The sequence below is a fragment of the Arachis duranensis genome, chromosome 5 (genome assembly GCF_000817695.3).
Source record: "Arachis duranensis cultivar V14167 chromosome 5, aradu.V14167.gnm2.J7QH, whole genome shotgun sequence".
Classification (NCBI taxonomy): domain Eukaryota; kingdom Viridiplantae; phylum Streptophyta; class Magnoliopsida; order Fabales; family Fabaceae; genus Arachis; species Arachis duranensis.
This window is the reverse complement of record NC_029776.3, coordinates 8,172,077-8,189,578: the sequence shown is the minus strand read 5'-3', so window position 1 is coordinate 8,189,578 and position 17,502 is coordinate 8,172,077. Positions and strand designations below refer to the sequence as shown.

Here is a 17,502-nt window from a genome sequence, read left to right as displayed (position 1 = left end):
TACATAGTGACAGCAAGAGCAAGAGTCGTAATCTGTACGTGGTAGAATGATAAGATAATATTATGGACCACTTCTTTCCTAGTGATTCAATTACTGGTTACTGCAATGACCAATTGAATAGACCATAGATCTTGTGGTAACTCTACTACTACCTCATATTGTTTGGTACAACAGCAATCTTGTACAACTTTGCATCCTCATACCAATTTTTTTTTAATTTAGTTTAAGGTGTGTATTAATAGTCAAAGTACTCAATAGTTAATAGTTGATGTGATTGGTTATGGCTCATAAAAGTTTCATTTTTCTTTGCTTTTCTCTTTTTGATTTTAAGTGTAATTATTTGGATATTGGCTTATAGTGTTATACATGTTTGTTTAGCATTGGCTTCCACTATGGCTTGCATGCCAAATATGCTATGGTGGATAACATATCACCAGGGAGATTAAGTAAAGGACAATAATATTTTTAACATGGAGCTGAACAGCAACTTCAGTCCAAAACATGCAGAAGCTGTTGGGAGGTTTCAGCTTTCATGTTTTTTGAGAGTCAATCCTGCCAAATCTCAATCAGAAAATCTACTTGGATTTTCACCATTCATTGACAGGGTATGCCGGTAAAGATCTATACTTGACATGTTCAAGTAGATTCTCCATATGGTCCATTTCCAAGTTTTATTCTCTGGAATTATAGGATTGCAGATACTGATTTTGTTAACATATTCACAAAATTGAGTGCCTTTTACACTGAGATGACAATGGATGTGCATGTGGGAGGCCATGAGAGATATATCAAATCCTTTATTTCTATTCATTTTTTCAACATAGACTAGGCAAGAAAGTGTGAAATAAAGGTTTTCAACTTTCTAGCCTTCTTGAGAATTTGTCATGAGGGTTTGAGGGCCCCTTACAAAGAAGCTGTCAAAATTATTTTCTGCAGGACTGGACTTCATGGAAGTAACATTTTTTGGACCTAACAAGTGAAATCCAGAAAAATGATCACCCCAAATATCATATCTATACTCATCTGCAAGCCCTTCTTCCTCTTGCGCTTGAACATCTTTTTGGTTGTGACGTTTGGATCCAGGAGCCCGAGACTGCAATGTAACAGCAGAATTTGACACCAAGGAGGACGGAGGCGACCCACCAACAACAGTAGTGGCATCACAAGTTGTCTGAACATGCATGCTAGTAGCAGCACAACTTGATGCTGAAGGTGGCGCATGAGGAGAAGACCTACTACTGCTGCAGTGTTTGAGGGGAGCCTCGGGCTTAGAAGATGGGGAAGAAGCTTGATTGTTTTCAGAATGTTGGGCAGCCACCTGTGTCATTGAACTACTAAGAGCCTCAACGGGTTGCACCAAGTTAGAAGACAATAGCCAGTTACATTTAGGTGCAGCAGAGGGGACTGGGGATAAGGGAGATGAGGGTGTAGAGTTCCCACTCTGACTACTTGAAACTTCAGACAGTGCTTGTAATTTGGCACCATGAGACTTCCTCTTCTTTCTTCGACCCTTTTCTTTACCAGTGTTAACCATGAGATATGCCAGTTGAGGTGCCTTGTTTGTGTCAGAGCCCTGGACTGTTGTGGATGACCATTTACCTTCATCTTGAGTTTCCAACAAACGACTAGTCTTCTTATTGTTTTCAGATGTCTGCATCAAGTTTTGCGACATTCCCAGCTCAGACGGATTGCCTTGATCATAAGAATATCCACCACATGAAGCTTCCACGAGATGGTTCATCTTCCCAGACATGGATAACTTACTCTTTCTCTGGTTATGATGAAGCAAAGATGTTCCCATAGCACTTTTTATGGTTGTCTGGACTAAGTTATCATCACCCTTGCAGAAGTCATCCAAGGAGTCCAATATAGCGGTTTGGGGAAATAGGAAACAAAATATCAGTAAAAGTAAGGACGCAACAAGAAGAATTCCGAGGTATTTTTTCACTCGCATCCAAAACATGGATTTCTTGCAGTTACTAAGCATATCATGAGAGATAGTTGCCTTAACGGGTATCAGAAAAATACCAGTAGCCAAGGCAAGTTCAAGATCTCGATGCACCATATCTGCAGAAAAATCAGTTTGGTATGATATCAAAAGTTTAGTTGACTCCCCAGGTTCAAGAGCAAACCCCTTACAAGAAGGAATATGAAAACCATCCAACCCACATTCTCTGCCAGAAACCCTGATTCTTATCACCTCCAATGGCAAGTCTCCTGTGTTCTTTGCATATAACTCTTTCACTAAAGGCTTTGAACAGACAGAAGCCATCTCTTTCATGTTAAGTAAATTATAAGGAAGTGATAAATTGAGTGGCTTGAGCATTTTAACATTGAAGTCTATGCTTTGGACATGGTCAGATCTCTCTAGCAAGGCTAGAGAATGCAAACCTCCAAATCCCCTTAAAGATATCCACTCAACACCTGAAAGATTGTTTCTTATCAATGCAGAACCACTCCAAGCACAGCGATTGGATGGATAAAAAATTATTGGCCCCAAAGATGCCCGGTCATATGGCTGCACATAAGCCTCTGTCAATGCACTCCCTGGTACTGAGAATCCATGCTTTGTTGGAGTAGCAGCACCTTTACCTAGAGCCAAATTACCAGATGAAGAGGGGTGAAATAAATCATCCAGAACCCTGCACTCATCAATGCTTTCCCCAGAGTTCAAGACAAGCTGCATCAAAACTGGATGTTTGCTAGGATTCTTAACATTTATCCACCTAGAGACATAACTTCCAACCTGAATCATCGGAAATAGCACCTCATGTTCTTCAAGCACAGACATGCTACCAGTGGTTCCTTGAGACTTCCAGTTTCCAAGAACAAGTTCATGAACAGCTGCTGTTTCCACAACCTTCGCATAAAAGTAGCAGCAAAATTAGGTTTTCATTATTTGAGGAAATATGTATAAATATTAAGGAGAACAAGCAACTTTAGTTCCAATTGCATATAAAATAAATTCCTCCAAAGTGCATATGATGATCATACTCGAATATGCAATAATTTGTGGAAAGACAACTAACAAATGAAGCAATGATTATGATGAAAGTTTCCATTTGTTTTTAACTCGTTTAAACAGGATTCCTCTAACAGATGTAATATAATGCTTTCAAAGTGATTTGTTCTTTTATCCTTCTGGTACAAGGCAGCAGAAGTAGCAAGGGAACTAAAATAACAAGACAAAAGAGAGGAGAGAGAACAGAGGAGAGGGGAGGGATATGGGACAAGTAGACTAGAAGTATAATTCAAACAATGGTAAAAGCACAATGCAGAGCTGCATCAAAACAGGCCTCTGTACTAACTGCTAAGCTGGAGCTGACTGTCATTATCATGTTCAGTATTTTAAATTTTAAGGTTTAATAACAATATCACAGAGGAAGAAGTATATATACCATATATATCCTATGCATAAGAAATACTTCCAAGGAACTTGCATATATCATTATCAGTTGATACAGCACATTACGTATTAAAAATTAAAAAGAATCCATCAGAATCAGCAGTCTAAATTTGAAGCTTTTTTTTATTTTTCCAAGAAAAGCATCAACCTTTGTTGTCAAATAACATATGGGCAGTGATGGCTGTGGCTACTTACCCCATCTTGTGGCAATTGCATGCTTCTGCCCACATAATATGCCTTCGCATTATCAGATTTGATAAGTTTAGAGTTGTCCTCTACTCCAACATATGACAGCCTTTGATGTTCAAAACAATGATATAGTATGTCCTCGCATGGAACCTCAATCAGGGGACTGGTTGAGTCATTTGTAAGAATAAGCAATTTGCAGTTCTCTTGCAAGTTGGAGAATTTAGGAGGCAAGACATTTAAATCTAAGCTCACCTGACTACAGTAAATAATACCAACTTGAGTAACAGTCCCAGGGAAGAGCAGTAAGCCTTCCATGTAATTGACGTGGAAAAGTTTCTCGTCAACAACTTCTAGGACTTTGATAAACCTTAAAGCATATGGGGCATAATTTTTTAGAGATATAGTGATGACATTATCACCACTATCACAAGTAGCTAGAACCTCAAGTGTAGCTGAAACAAATATACCTACAGTGTCAGAGGCAGCATTACTGTCCACTTCAGCTTCAATAGGAACTATAATAGTATCAGACTTGACTTGTGATGATCTCAGTAAATGCAAACAAAATGCACCCAAGATTTTCCCCTCAAACCCACTGGTAACATCCATTTCCATTAGTGTTGCAGAGCTATGCGGACCGATTTCCCAATTCCTATGGGGCCTGATTGCAACCATTGGTGAACCAATTTGGCTATTCTTCACACCCAGTCGATCCTTAATAGTTGGGAACAAAAGAGTATCAAAAGCCTCAAAATCATGTACATTACACATTGCTTCAGTTTCAACAGAACTATGCCCCAAAGAAACTGATATCCAAGCAGTTATCTCCTCCACATAAAGGGTTTCATCAAAGGGATTGAACAATGACAAATTCTTGCTGAACCCTCCACCAGGAGAAGTTTCCAGATCAGATAAGGGCTGAATGCCAAAGGGAGATTCAGTAGCATATCCTTTAGCTTCTACTATGAATCCACCAGAACTTGTCTGCAAAATCAGGTGAGCTAATGACAAACCTAGACATCTAGGGAAGAAAACAAAACAAATCAATGCTGATTCACCGGGTCTTAGTGAAACCTCACTGAAGTTGCAAGGGTAGAACTGTAGGTCAGTGCTGAATGGCTCATAGATGTGTAGTATGCTATCATTGCATGTATTAGCCAGTGTTAGGAAAGCTTCTGATGAAGAATATATATAATTTTGACCCCAGTCTAGCACAGTGGGTCCAATTCTTACATTAGGTGAGACAGAACCCTCAAAGGAACTTGATTTGGACATTTCAGAGTACTTTGACAAAAAATGTGTTGTCTTCTGCCTACATAAAGAGCCTCCACAAGAAGAAACATCGCTTCTGCCAGTTCTATGACCATCCTGGGCTTTAAGAGATGGTATTTCATTAACTCCCTCTCTGGAGTTCATAGAACAAGAAATAAACTTTCCATTAAATAACCTAAACACACCATAGTCAGATGACCAGCTACTGTTACTTGCCTGCCTGCTATCATGAGCCACCTCTATACAAAATGGACTATCATACGCACTACCAGATCCTCCTAAAGAAGTCTCTTTTATACTTCCCTCTTTATGAGAGGACCCCAATAACATTGAAGGAGAGCAGAATGAGCGGGAGTTTGGACACACATTTCGAAAACTGTTATCTAAACTAGAGTCACTACAAATGGTGTCTGAAGTATCCACTTTGCAACTTTTTGTTAAAGAAGCATAAGCATCAGAAGCTGGTGGATTTTGCATCCCATTGCTAGAGTGTCCATGTGTGTCAGGGTAAAAGAAGGTACATGCCAGAACCACATAACAAGTGAGCGTTGTGACCAGCTGCAACAATCCCCTAATGGAAACACAAACAAATGTAAGTCTTTTCTTCTTCTTTTTGCCACTTCTAACATAGGCTAATATGCAAAACACTTAAAACACAAAATGCCTCCACCAACCCAAAAAAAGAAAATGAAAGATATGTAAAAGCAGACAACATTTTTTTTTCTTCTGATAATTTCCTTTGGTTTTGTTTCAGTTAGCAGACAATAACAGTTACAATCATCTTCCCAAAGAAATGAAAATTACAACCAAATGCAATTACAGCTCACAGTAGCATAGCACTTATAAAGGAACAACTATTCTATTCTCTGCATGAGCTTCGTGTATCAAGCGTTAGATTAGTAGCAGGCAGCATATAATGCCAAAAACTAATAAATTAAATATATCAAACACAAATATAAACATAGGGAATAAAGAAGTACAGAAAAGGCATGAAGCAATAAATTAGAATTCAGGGTTGCATGCTACAAGTAGAAAATACAAGCAACCCTATCAGGACCGTTGAGTTAAGAGGATACAAAATTTACCATACTGGAACCAACCAATCATCTATATTTAAACATAAGATCAGCATCAGTTGGCGAAAAATAAAAAGCGCCGAAAGAGGGGTATCAATTGCTTAAAACAGAGCACTCTAGGTACCAGAAAGCACCAACTCAACTATTAAAGTAAGAAAAACCATCAGTGAATAGGTGGCACCAAAAATAGAATAAGGCAATAAGTAGACAAATAAACGAGAAGAGAAAAACAGAATCATGAGGTTCCAAAACGGGGAAAGTTTGGAAATTTATTGAAAATAGAAAGCAATGAGTGAGAAAGTAGGAGAAGAGATAGAGATAGAGATAGAGATAGTACCTGTGGGGGAACATGGAGAGTGTTGGAAGAAGATGAGTGAAATGAAGGAGATGATTAGGGTTTGGGAGTTGATGATGATGAAGGGGGAGGAGAGAGAATAGAAGACATAGAAGTGAATAGGAACAGTGCGCTTAGAAAGAAAGCAAGAAAGAAAGAAAGAAGAGGGAAGAAGAGAAAATGAAAGTGTGAGCTCTGAAAGGCAATTAAAAAATCATGAACACCCTCAAACCCCAGACACAACTCTCAATTTTGCAGACACCATAGTAGACTGTAAATTAAAAAACAAACCCCGAGGTTAAATTTCTTTTTTCTCTTTTCCTTTTTTGTTGACAAAGAAAAACAAAAGATGTTTATATAAAATATCATTTTTCATGGAAAACATAGAGAGTATATTTGATATTGTTGTTGAAAACTAAAAATTATTATTTTTCAATACAAATTTTCTCTTTTGTATCCTTAACAACGTGTTCGGCTGCTCGTTGGATGGGTGGTCGGTTGTATGGTTAGGTGTGAGTAACGGTGTGATGTTAAAAATTTGGATTTGGGTGTGAATTTAGCGAAGAGTGCGGTTATTATTGTCGATAAGTTGGCAGGTGCGGTCATTTGTTAAAATATTTTAATGTTAAAATAAATGTCTGTATAATGAGATAGTTAATTAGCGTAAAAAAATGACGTACTTAAAAGAGAAATAGGCATCTCCTCTCTTTATCTGTACTTATCGGATCTTTTCGTTTAGACCCGTATCTAGAAGTATCCATCAGCTGTCTTGACTTTCACTAAGAGATGGCATCACGTAAAATGCGTTGGTTAGCTCGGATGAATTGAAAATTTGTCGACTTTAAAAGTAAATCGAGTGGACTTCCAATATTTATTAGACTGGACCATAAAACAATGTAATTAATACAATTATATTAATTATATATAAAATTTTAATTATTAAATCACTCTTTCATATAAAATATACAAAATTTTGTTGAGGTATTGGAATGGAGATTGAGAGATTGAAACTCAGTATCATGTTTATTGGTCTAGAAATTGGTACTAAAATTTCAGTCTTTATCTCTAAAAGTTTAATATTTCAATACTTCCAAAAAGTGAAGACACAGGAGACTAAAATTTTTAGGATAGAGACTAAAACTTTAATAATATTTTATACCTAAAATATCCTCATTTCAATTAATTAATTCCAACTTTACTTTTTGTGCAAATTAAATTAGAATTTTATTCTTATTTTATTGGACTTTGTTAAGTAAATAATGATTTTTGTGAGCAATGTGACTTCACATATTTCTAGCGATTCACATGGCATTATCAAATGATACAAGTCTTGGATAAGAATCTATAATGCACTAGAACGACCTTGTTGACGATCCTTTACTCCGACAGCATCTAGGGTTTCTCGAACAATGTGATATCTCACACCGGGTAAATCCTTAACCTTTCTCCCTCTTACTAAGACTACAGAATATTCTTGTAAATTATGGCCAATACTGGGTATATAAGCAGTGATTTCAAATTCAGAGGTTAAGCGTACTCTGGCAACTTTACGTAAGGCAGAGTTTTGTTTTTTGGGAGTGATAGTGGAAAAGTTGACTTTTAGATGTGTCGATATCAACGATGACTCATTATTTTGATGAAAAATTTCTTCGGAGAGAAGAAGATTATGTAAACACTTAGACTCTAAAATTGACTCAATAAATTAAAAACAAACTACACCCTAAATTATCCACCTAAATCTTAATATTAGAATAATCATCCGTATATCTAGTAAATTGAACATTCAATATATCTATTATTCACATTGTTTAATATTTTTATTGTATACCTATACTTTTTCTATTTAATTTTTTGTCTTTTATTTTACACTAAATATAATACCGAGACTTATTTCCGTCTCTATTTCTCCATTTATATTTCTCTTCTAAATACTACTAAATGAATAAACATTTTTATAATCAAGTCCATAATCAAATTTTATTATTCTCTGATAAATATCATAATATAGATCAATTCTCATTTTATTTAGAGCGATAATCCATACACACATTTATCTGAATTTTGTTATGCTGGTAAGTCATTGAATTAAGTTGGTTAAATTTAATTACTAAAAAACTTAGCCATTTATGTCATTCAAAAATATATATTATAATAAAAATATATATTAAAAATAAATTAAAATATATATATATAATTGTTATTACTATTTTATACGTGTACACATAACATTTTTTGTTATTAACATAATCACTTAATTTTATTTTCTTCAAATTTGATTAATTATCTAATTTTAAATATTCAGAGATTATGAAAATGAAGATTATCAAAAAGGATTTTAAAGACGTTTGCTAATAATATGTTAAATAATTTTATTAATAAATTAATATTTTTTTATCAATAATCAGCCAATAAAGAACTTTAAAAAAATGTTGGCTGAAACAGATTTTTTACATTAGTAGCTTACTAATGTTATGATTTAAAAAAATATATATACTTCTAACATTTAATTTTATTTAATGTTGTCTTTAATATTTTTTATTTATATCATAATTATCTTTTGACTTTAACTCTATCTAAAATACAACAACAACAAAGTCTTGTCTCACTAGGTGGGATCACTTACACGGATCAAACGATACTATTGAACTCTATTATATATCATATCTACAGAGAGACTACTTACAAGTAGATTTCGTTTATCTCATCCACCCTCCTGACCGAGTACTTTGTCGGTCTTTTTTCCACATGTCCAAATTACTTGAGATGCAATTCTATTATCTTTTTTACAATAAGTGCTACTCCAACTCTCTCTCTTATATATTCATTCCTTATTTTATCCAATCGTATATGACCACTCATCTATCTCAACATCTTCATCTCTGTCACACTTAACTTATGCTCATACTCTCCTTTAGCCGCCCAACACTTTGTACCATAAAGCATAGCCGGTCTTATAGCCGGTCTTATGAGTACTTTTAAAACTAATTTAAAAATGTATGGACTTAAGGATGATTTCTAATGTAATCCTATACCAATAGAAAATTTTTCTATCACACCACCTTGAGTCTTCACACTAGTTGTAGTCACATCATACATGTCTTTAATTGCATGAATATATGTGATCTTTACTCTCTTTTTTTCTAAAACTTTCCATAAGGCCTCTCTTGGCACCCTATCGTACGCTTTTTCCAAATCAATAAACATCATATGTAGATCCTTTTTATTACTACAATACCTCTCCATCATCCTTGTTATCCCCTAGTATAAAACTAAATTGATTCTCTGTTAACTCCATATAAAAAATATTAAGGATAAAATTTATAATGTATAGAGATAGTTTTAAAACAAATAAAAAATATTAAAAACAAAATTAAATGAATCAAGAACATCACAAATAAAATTAAATGAAATTAAATTTTACAAATATCTAGAACAAATCACAAATATTTAAGACAAAAACATACTTCATCCTTAAAATAATTATAAATTATACCTTGTACTTACTTTTGTTAAATTATAAAATATTTCCTTTTTAATTATATTTCATTTAAACCTCCATCTTCTACTCTCCTTCATCAACTAATCGGAAATATTTTATTTGACCCGAATTTGATTTAGTATTGTATTTTATCTGACTTATTTTAAAAATTTGAGTCTAATTCTAAATTAACCTGAAATAAAATGGGTTAAACTTGATCGAGTCAATTCGAAACATAACTTAAATCCGAATTCGACAAAATATACTTTAATTCCGCATCAAATTTTAAGTCGGATAAAAAAATATTGTATACTCCTGAAACCCAACCTGAATATTGCACATTCTTGCTTCCGTTCCGTGTATCCCCTCTTGTTCCTTTTTTCCACTTACATAATTTTCCAAACTCCCATGAAGGCAAAGAGAGACAATTTTTTAGTTGATGGAAGCTCAACAAACCACAACAGGTTCTTAACCTATGAGGGAATCTCCCTACATTTTTTTAACATTTTTTTAAATTTATTTTTTTATTTTTTCACTGTTTGGAATTACAATCAACAACTTTTTCAAGAGCAGTCTCAATTAATTGTTATCTCACTAGCTTCATATCCAGTATATTCTTGCAACAAAGATTTCTTTGATCTCCAAATTTATTCTCCGGATGCATTTTGGTCTCGACTAATTGAAATAAGGTCAAAAATAAAATAATGAAAAAAATGGGATGAATTACAATTTCTTTTAATAGAGCATGGGATATTTCCTAAATATTTAGGATCAGCTTTGATAGGTTTATAAACAATTTTTTTATTTTTATTTTATAAAAAGTTGTAACATTAATATTTAGTATAATTTTTAAAATTAACTTATGACCTTTTAAACAGTTATTTAAAATATTTATAGAAAAGTTAAAAAAATATTTTTTTATAATAAAAATTTTTATCACTCATTTTTTAAAATAAATATTTTTGTGACTAAAAAACTATACAAAATAACTAAATAATAAATTATTTATAATATAAATTCTTATATTTTAAAGTTATCTCTTAAAAAAAACTTAATTAAATTATTTATCTAAATTTACCCTTAATAGAACATTACAAGTAATCTCTTCTAAAAAAGATTACCGAAACCTTGCCTTAAAATATCTTAAATTTGGTGAAATATACAATTCCAAAGTGAAATTAATCACAAGCAATATGAAGCAAGAAGGTTTCAAATGAAATCTATAACAAAAGTTAGAAATATTTTTAGGGATGTACAAAATTTAATATTTAAAATTTTGATATGATCCGCACTAAAAATTTAATATCACATTTTTTTAGGTTTAAATCAAATATTAGCTATATCTGATTAAAATAATAAATAATAAATAATATATCTAAAAATTAAAAATTTTAGAAATAAAAAATAAAACAAAATATTTTTTCTCTTTTTTACACCTATTTACTTCTAAAATACTATCAAACAATATGTTCTTAAATAATAAAAATAATACAACTAAATTATATATAAATAATAATATATAGAAATATCAACAATAATTAACTCAAAAACAACAATAATAATTTTAGAAAATTGATAATAATAATAATAAACAATCAGCCAATAAAATAGTTAATGGCTTTAATAATAAATCAGACAATTAATAACAATCAATTAAATAACTCAAAAAATAATTAAACAAAAAAAATATAATTCATGCATATTAAATAACTGATTTTGAAATTTGAAGATAAAATATTAAATGATAAAATACAAACATAATTTATGTATATTATCTATAGTAAGTCAGATTTTAGCAATACGATGGATTGGAATTCCCACAAGACGACCTTTACAATAGTTGAAACACTATAAGAAAAATGCTTAATACCGAATTTACCATAGATTTGGCTATAAATTTATAACCCTAAAATATTATTATTAGAATTGATGTTCCGACGTTAACGTCGACGGTAATATTTAGAGGAAAAAAATTACGGCGCTCTCATTACCGTCGGATTGACCGGCGGATAAATCTAACGGTAACATTATTTAGTGAAATGTTGCATTTTGGACATACGCAAAGCGTTACCGTCGAATTTTTTCGACGGTAATCATACCCTAAATGAAAGCGCGAACCGTCATCTCCCCCATTTCGAATCTCTCTCTCTCTCTCTCTCTCTCTCTCTCTCTCTCTCAAACACACACACACACTTGGAGAAGCAAAACCTCCACCGCGAGCCATGCCTCCATCATCGCGACGTCCGTCGCTCGCTCTATCATTCAATTAATTTTTTAACACCATTTTAATCAACACCGTATAATTTTAATTATACATGGGTTGCTTTTTTGCTCAAATTTTGCTGATATTTTAATAATTTATTCTCATTTTTCTTACATATGCTTTTAGTAGAAGTTGGTTTAGTTGTGAATTGTAATTGATTGTCTTAATAAATTTATTTTGTTGAAAAAACATTATTAACTAATAGACTGTTAAAAATAATTAAATGTCTATTTGTTTTACAATGTGCTCTTTTTTTGGTTAAATGTGCTTAAGTTCATACTCACCGTTACAATTTGCTTTTTTCTATAAATATGTATATAAATTTTAGACATGCTTCGACTTATTTTTTCTATTTGATTTGTTCTGTTTTGAACTCTTTTATCTTTTTCACTTCTGATCTATTACAATTTAAAATGCTAATATAGTGAGGACATGCTCTTATTATTTAATTCATAAGTATTGTATGCTATCTCATTCCAACTCATATTCTTTTATTCACTTTATACCAATCTATATGTCAAAGATATACCTTATTGGGTTTATAGAAATGGTTGCATTTAGGTTGCGTTTGTTTTCGAGAACATGATAGGACAAGACACTGAGATCAGGACATGATAAGACACTGATAGACAGAGACACAAAATTTTGTGTTCTTGTATTCTGTTTGGTGATAAACTAAAACAAATTATGAAAATCTAATTTATTCTCATTTTTTTTCATTCAAAAAATTTGAGATGAAAAATATAATTATGAAAAATTAACAAAAATAATGAAAGAAAAAATAAAAAATAAGTTATGTCCCTTGCTAGTGTCTTCGTGTCCTTCCTGTCAGGATGGACACAAAATACACTAATTCAGTGTCTCTAGACACATTGTTTCTGTTCATGTCTCCTCTGCCAAACACAATTTTGTGTCTCTGTGTCCCTGTCTTAGTGTCCTATCTCTATAAACAAACGCAGCCTTATTTACCAGTTATTTTTTTAGTTTTCAAACAAGTATACCAAATCTGGTCGTCAATTCTATTGTGTTTTTTGTGTTTTTGCACGCGAAGTATTCAATGATATGATTTTTCGTATTGGTATTATTATAATTTATTGTTCATTTGCTGTTCTGAATTTCTATTAATTAGTATGTTATTTACAAACATGATGACTGGTAGAAATGTTTCGAATCAAGCTGCTAGTCGTGGTCGTAGCTGTGGTCGGGGTAGAGGAGGGTTTTTTCCGGTATTCCCGGAACTACTAGATCCTCTCCCTCTACTCTGACCACTTTGATGACGTCACAGATTGCGGGTTTAGCGGACCAACCGTTCATAATGGTCCATGACCCTAACTACGTGCCTCCATCTTCGGCGACGACACCGCCTTCTACCGTTCAATAGCCCGCTGCCATGGCAACACCACCTCCAACAACGGAAGCCGCGGCCTTAGAGTCTTCTCATGGAAGTGAGGCAACTGATGCCCCTCCACCACCTCCCATCGTACGGTTGACCATTTGGCCTGATGGCGGCATGAGGTAAGTATCACTTTGAGTCTTATATATTTTCTAATTATTGTTATTGCTAAAAAGTGCCTGAAAATTGATTCCACTTTAGTGGGTTTAGGTTTATTTGATTGTCTGTTTACTGATTATGGTTATTACTAAAAGTTTCTGGAAATTAATAATTCCTTTTTAGTGAATTTAGGTTTATTTGGTTGTCTAATTATGATTATTGCTGAAAGTTTCTGAAAATTAATTCCTATTTAGTGGATTTAGGTTTATTTGGTTGCCTGATTATGGAATTCCTATTTACTAATTATGGATATTGTTGAAAGTTCTTTAAAATTGTTTTCTGTTTAGTGAATTTAGGTTTATTTGGTTGCTAATTATTGGAGGTGTGACCAAACCCAGATGCACGTCCCTGGCATCGACTCTACTGCTGGTAGCACTGCTGCTAGTGACACATGGACATCATTGCCTTCTGCACAGCCGACTCAGGGCCACAAGACTGACAATGACGAGGACTACCTGGACCTTTAGTTATTTCTGTTTTGTTTTTATTGTTTCATTGTATTTATTTGATATATTTGACTTTTAATTTATTTGAATATTGTATTATTTATTTTAAATAATAGGTTTTCAATATTTATGAATTGAACATTAATTGTGTAAAAAATAAATTAAAATTGACCATTTATTTTATTTTTTAAAATTAATATTACCGTCAGATTTACCGTAAGAATAATCTGACGATAATAGTACTCGAAATAACATTTTTTGGTGTCAATAATACCGTTGAAAAAATTTACCGATAATCAATTGGTTTTTTGAACTGGTAATTCCTGTTGGACGAAAAATTCTGATAATAAACATTTATCAACAGAATTTATACTGTCTAATTATATCCAACGGTAATTAACTTATCATTGGATTTTTTTATTTTTTCGATAATAAACAGTATTCAACATTTTTTTTGTAACGAAATTAACCATCGAAGAAAGTCAAGAAAAACATAAATCAAGTTCAGTTTTCTACTTCCAGTACTACACTTTGATAAAAAAAAAGAAAAAAGTTAAGCATTCAGTTTTCAGTAGAGACAACCAATCATCTCAAACTCTCAACTACAAAACATATACAGGTGCAGTAGTATCCAAAACTACATAACGAATGACCCAAGGCTTCACTATAAATTTTTTTAAGTTTTAATTTTGTTATAAAATCTCAAGAATTTTGTTCAATAGCAATTCACCACAATGTTCCAGCTTCTTTCAAATTATAATAAGCTAATTCCATTGATAACACCCAACATAATTTTTCAAGAAGTTAAACAAAGAAATCATTAAAATAAATAAGATGACAATACCGAAAGAAATGAAATTTAATCACTTATCTGTACTCTCTAAAAAAGTCGAGTTTTTCACTACCGATCTAAAAAAAAATTAAAATAAATAAAATAAAAATTCAATACCTCGTACCTGACGGTATAAATTGATAATGGCTCCAAGTTGTTTTGGCAATATGATAAAGCTCAGGATTCATGCAATCAAGGATATTTTTTTTTCTCTGTCTATCCATTACATAATCAAAAACTCAACACAGGAATATAAACAAATAAAAGGAAAAAAAATCAAAACCAACAACAAAATCCAAATTGATTCAATCCAAATAATCATCGTCTTCATCATCACTGTTATTATTATAATCCTCTTGATCACACCCACAATAACAAAACTAAAGAAAAGAAAAATCACATTTTAGATCAATTTTGGTAAAATTTCATTACCTCGAAGCCTACACCATCTCGAAACAACAAACAAAAATCATAATAATAAACACAAAATCATCAAAATTATTCAAAGTTAAAATTATAAACAAAATTTCAAACACATAAATATTAAAACAGAATTAAAAAATCTAATAAATCAAAATAGAATTAAAAAATCTAACTCTAAACTAATAAATAAACTAAATCTAAAAAAAAAAAAGAGGAGGACAACATACCGGAGAGAACAAGAAGACAGCTCCGGCAATGTTGGCAAAACAAACAACAAAATAGTGGTGGCGGTGACCAACCGACGGGATTACATTGTTCTATTTTTTTAAATAAATTAAAAAAATAATAGGAAGAAGGAGAAAAACAACATACCTAAAGGGAGGAAGGAGGCAACTCCGGCATAGAAAGCAGCGACGACAATGGTGCAGCAGTGGCAAGAGCGACCAACGCGACGCAAATAGTCCATCACACAGTCTTTGAACGTTGTTGGTGATGATCGACGCTGATGGAGGGACTGTCGGAGGTGGCTTGTGAGAGAGAAAGAGTGGGGGAGGGGGGAAGGTTAGAGCGAGGGAAAATAGTTCAAAAATGAGGAGGAGAGGGTTCGCAGTTTGAATTTAGGACAAGATTACTGTTTAATTTACTGGTGGATAAATTCGACGATAATGCTTTGCGAATAACCAAAACGCAGCGTTGCACTAATTCGGATAAATCTGCCGGTAAATCCGACGGTAATGATCACACCATTTTTTTCTCCAATTATTATCGGCGAATTTACCGTCGAAAAATCGAATCTAACGGTAATCTTTTATCCGACGAATTTATTGTTAAATTTACTGGTAAATTCGCTGCTAACGTCCAATACTAAATCCGATAGTATTCAGCATTTTTCTTGTAATGTAATCTGAATATAATAAATTAATATATTTATATATTAAATATATATTTTTTTAAATAAATCTTTTTTTATTATATTAAACGATTAACTGCTAAAAGATAGACCGATTTGATTGATTAATAAATTGTTTGACCGATTTTTAAAATATTTTATCGATTCATAACTAACCAATTTTTACTTGTGTCAATCCTTTAAATGGCTTACATTTAACTATTATTGATAGTACAATATAAATGGATGATAAATTGATATCGGTTGTAAATATAATTTTCTAACGGATGAAATTTATCAACTTTTACCTCGTAAATTCTTACTTTACAAAAAAATCTATTTATATGTTTTCAAAGTTGTTGGAAAAAAGGTATTTTTGAGTTCTACTAGTTGAATAATAATAAATTTGCAATGTTGATTATAAATCTGTTGTAAACACATTATTAAATCTTTTTCTCAAAATAATTGTTATTACCGTTAAGTTATTATTGAGTATAAGAATTGTCTCATATGAACATATCTATGCTCAATAAACTTTGATTAACACTAAATTCTATAAATAATGTTGTTTACTTATTAAATGTACAATAACCGCAATTTAATTTCTCGTTGAGCAAGTGGAAACTGAGTCAATACTTATATTTATTTATTAGAGTCAAGATTTTAATTTAACAGGAAATGATCAAAGCCATGCACGGAAAGGAGCCGTGAGAGGGACGTTGGTTGTTGACTTGTAAATTTAATTAATATTTACTAATTGTATTACACAAGATGGTAGGAAGTGATGTCACGGGCCTCTCATTTTCATGGCTTAACATAATTTATAGTTTTAGTACCACCACACGAACCTACCTACCAGCAGAAAATCAAAAACAAAAAATATATTCACTCCAATATCGTCATGTTCTGAAGAATTATACATTTGATGTACCAAGTTGCTTTTGTTTAACTAACTAAACTTTAATTTATTATTAACTTTTTCTTGTTCACCGGAAAAGAAATTAGATTATTACATGCTAAGTAAATTAAAGGTTGTTCTAAAATATAAATTATCTTAATTTATTATTTCTTTTGTTCAACAGACTCTACATATAATTCACTCATGCATAATGTGAAAATAATGCTTATCTATTGGTGGCTCATTAATTTAAATATGGAAAATATTTTGGTGTATTGGGTGAAAATAGAGTAACTATGTGTATTACATACAAATGGACGTGTCAGATAAAGGATCCAACACGCAGCTCCACAACACGTGGGGGGCGTGGAAGCTAGGTGGCATGCTGTGGTTGAGTCACGTATGCAGCACGCAGGGGGCGTGCTTAGTCAGCACGCAAGGGGC

The 17,502-nt window shown here is 32.5% G+C and overlaps 1 protein-coding gene across 1 annotated transcript; it reads right to left on the bottom strand.

Annotated features, from left to right (window-relative positions):
- Positions 1-784: 784 nt before the first annotated feature.
- On the bottom strand, positions 785-6,572 carry LOC107487780 (uncharacterized). The gene is made up of 3 exons (XM_016108475.3): positions 6,281-6,572; positions 3,602-5,438; positions 785-2,860 (listed from the first exon to the last, which is right to left on the bottom strand). Exons 1-3 carry the CDS (start codon positions 6,292-6,294, stop codon positions 863-865), a joined length of 3,849 nt encoding a protein of 1,282 aa, XP_015963961.1. The 5' UTR covers positions 6,295-6,572; the 3' UTR covers positions 785-862.
- Between the last annotated feature and the right edge of the window lie 10,930 nt (positions 6,573-17,502).

Bases quoted from the DNA above. Each gene is read 5' to 3' on its own strand.
- LOC107487780 (XM_016108475.3), bottom strand. The intron at 2,861-3,601 runs GTAAGTAGCCAC...TTTTATGCGAAG, and splicing joins TGCAATTGCCACAAGATGGG to GTTGTGGAAACAGCAGCTGT.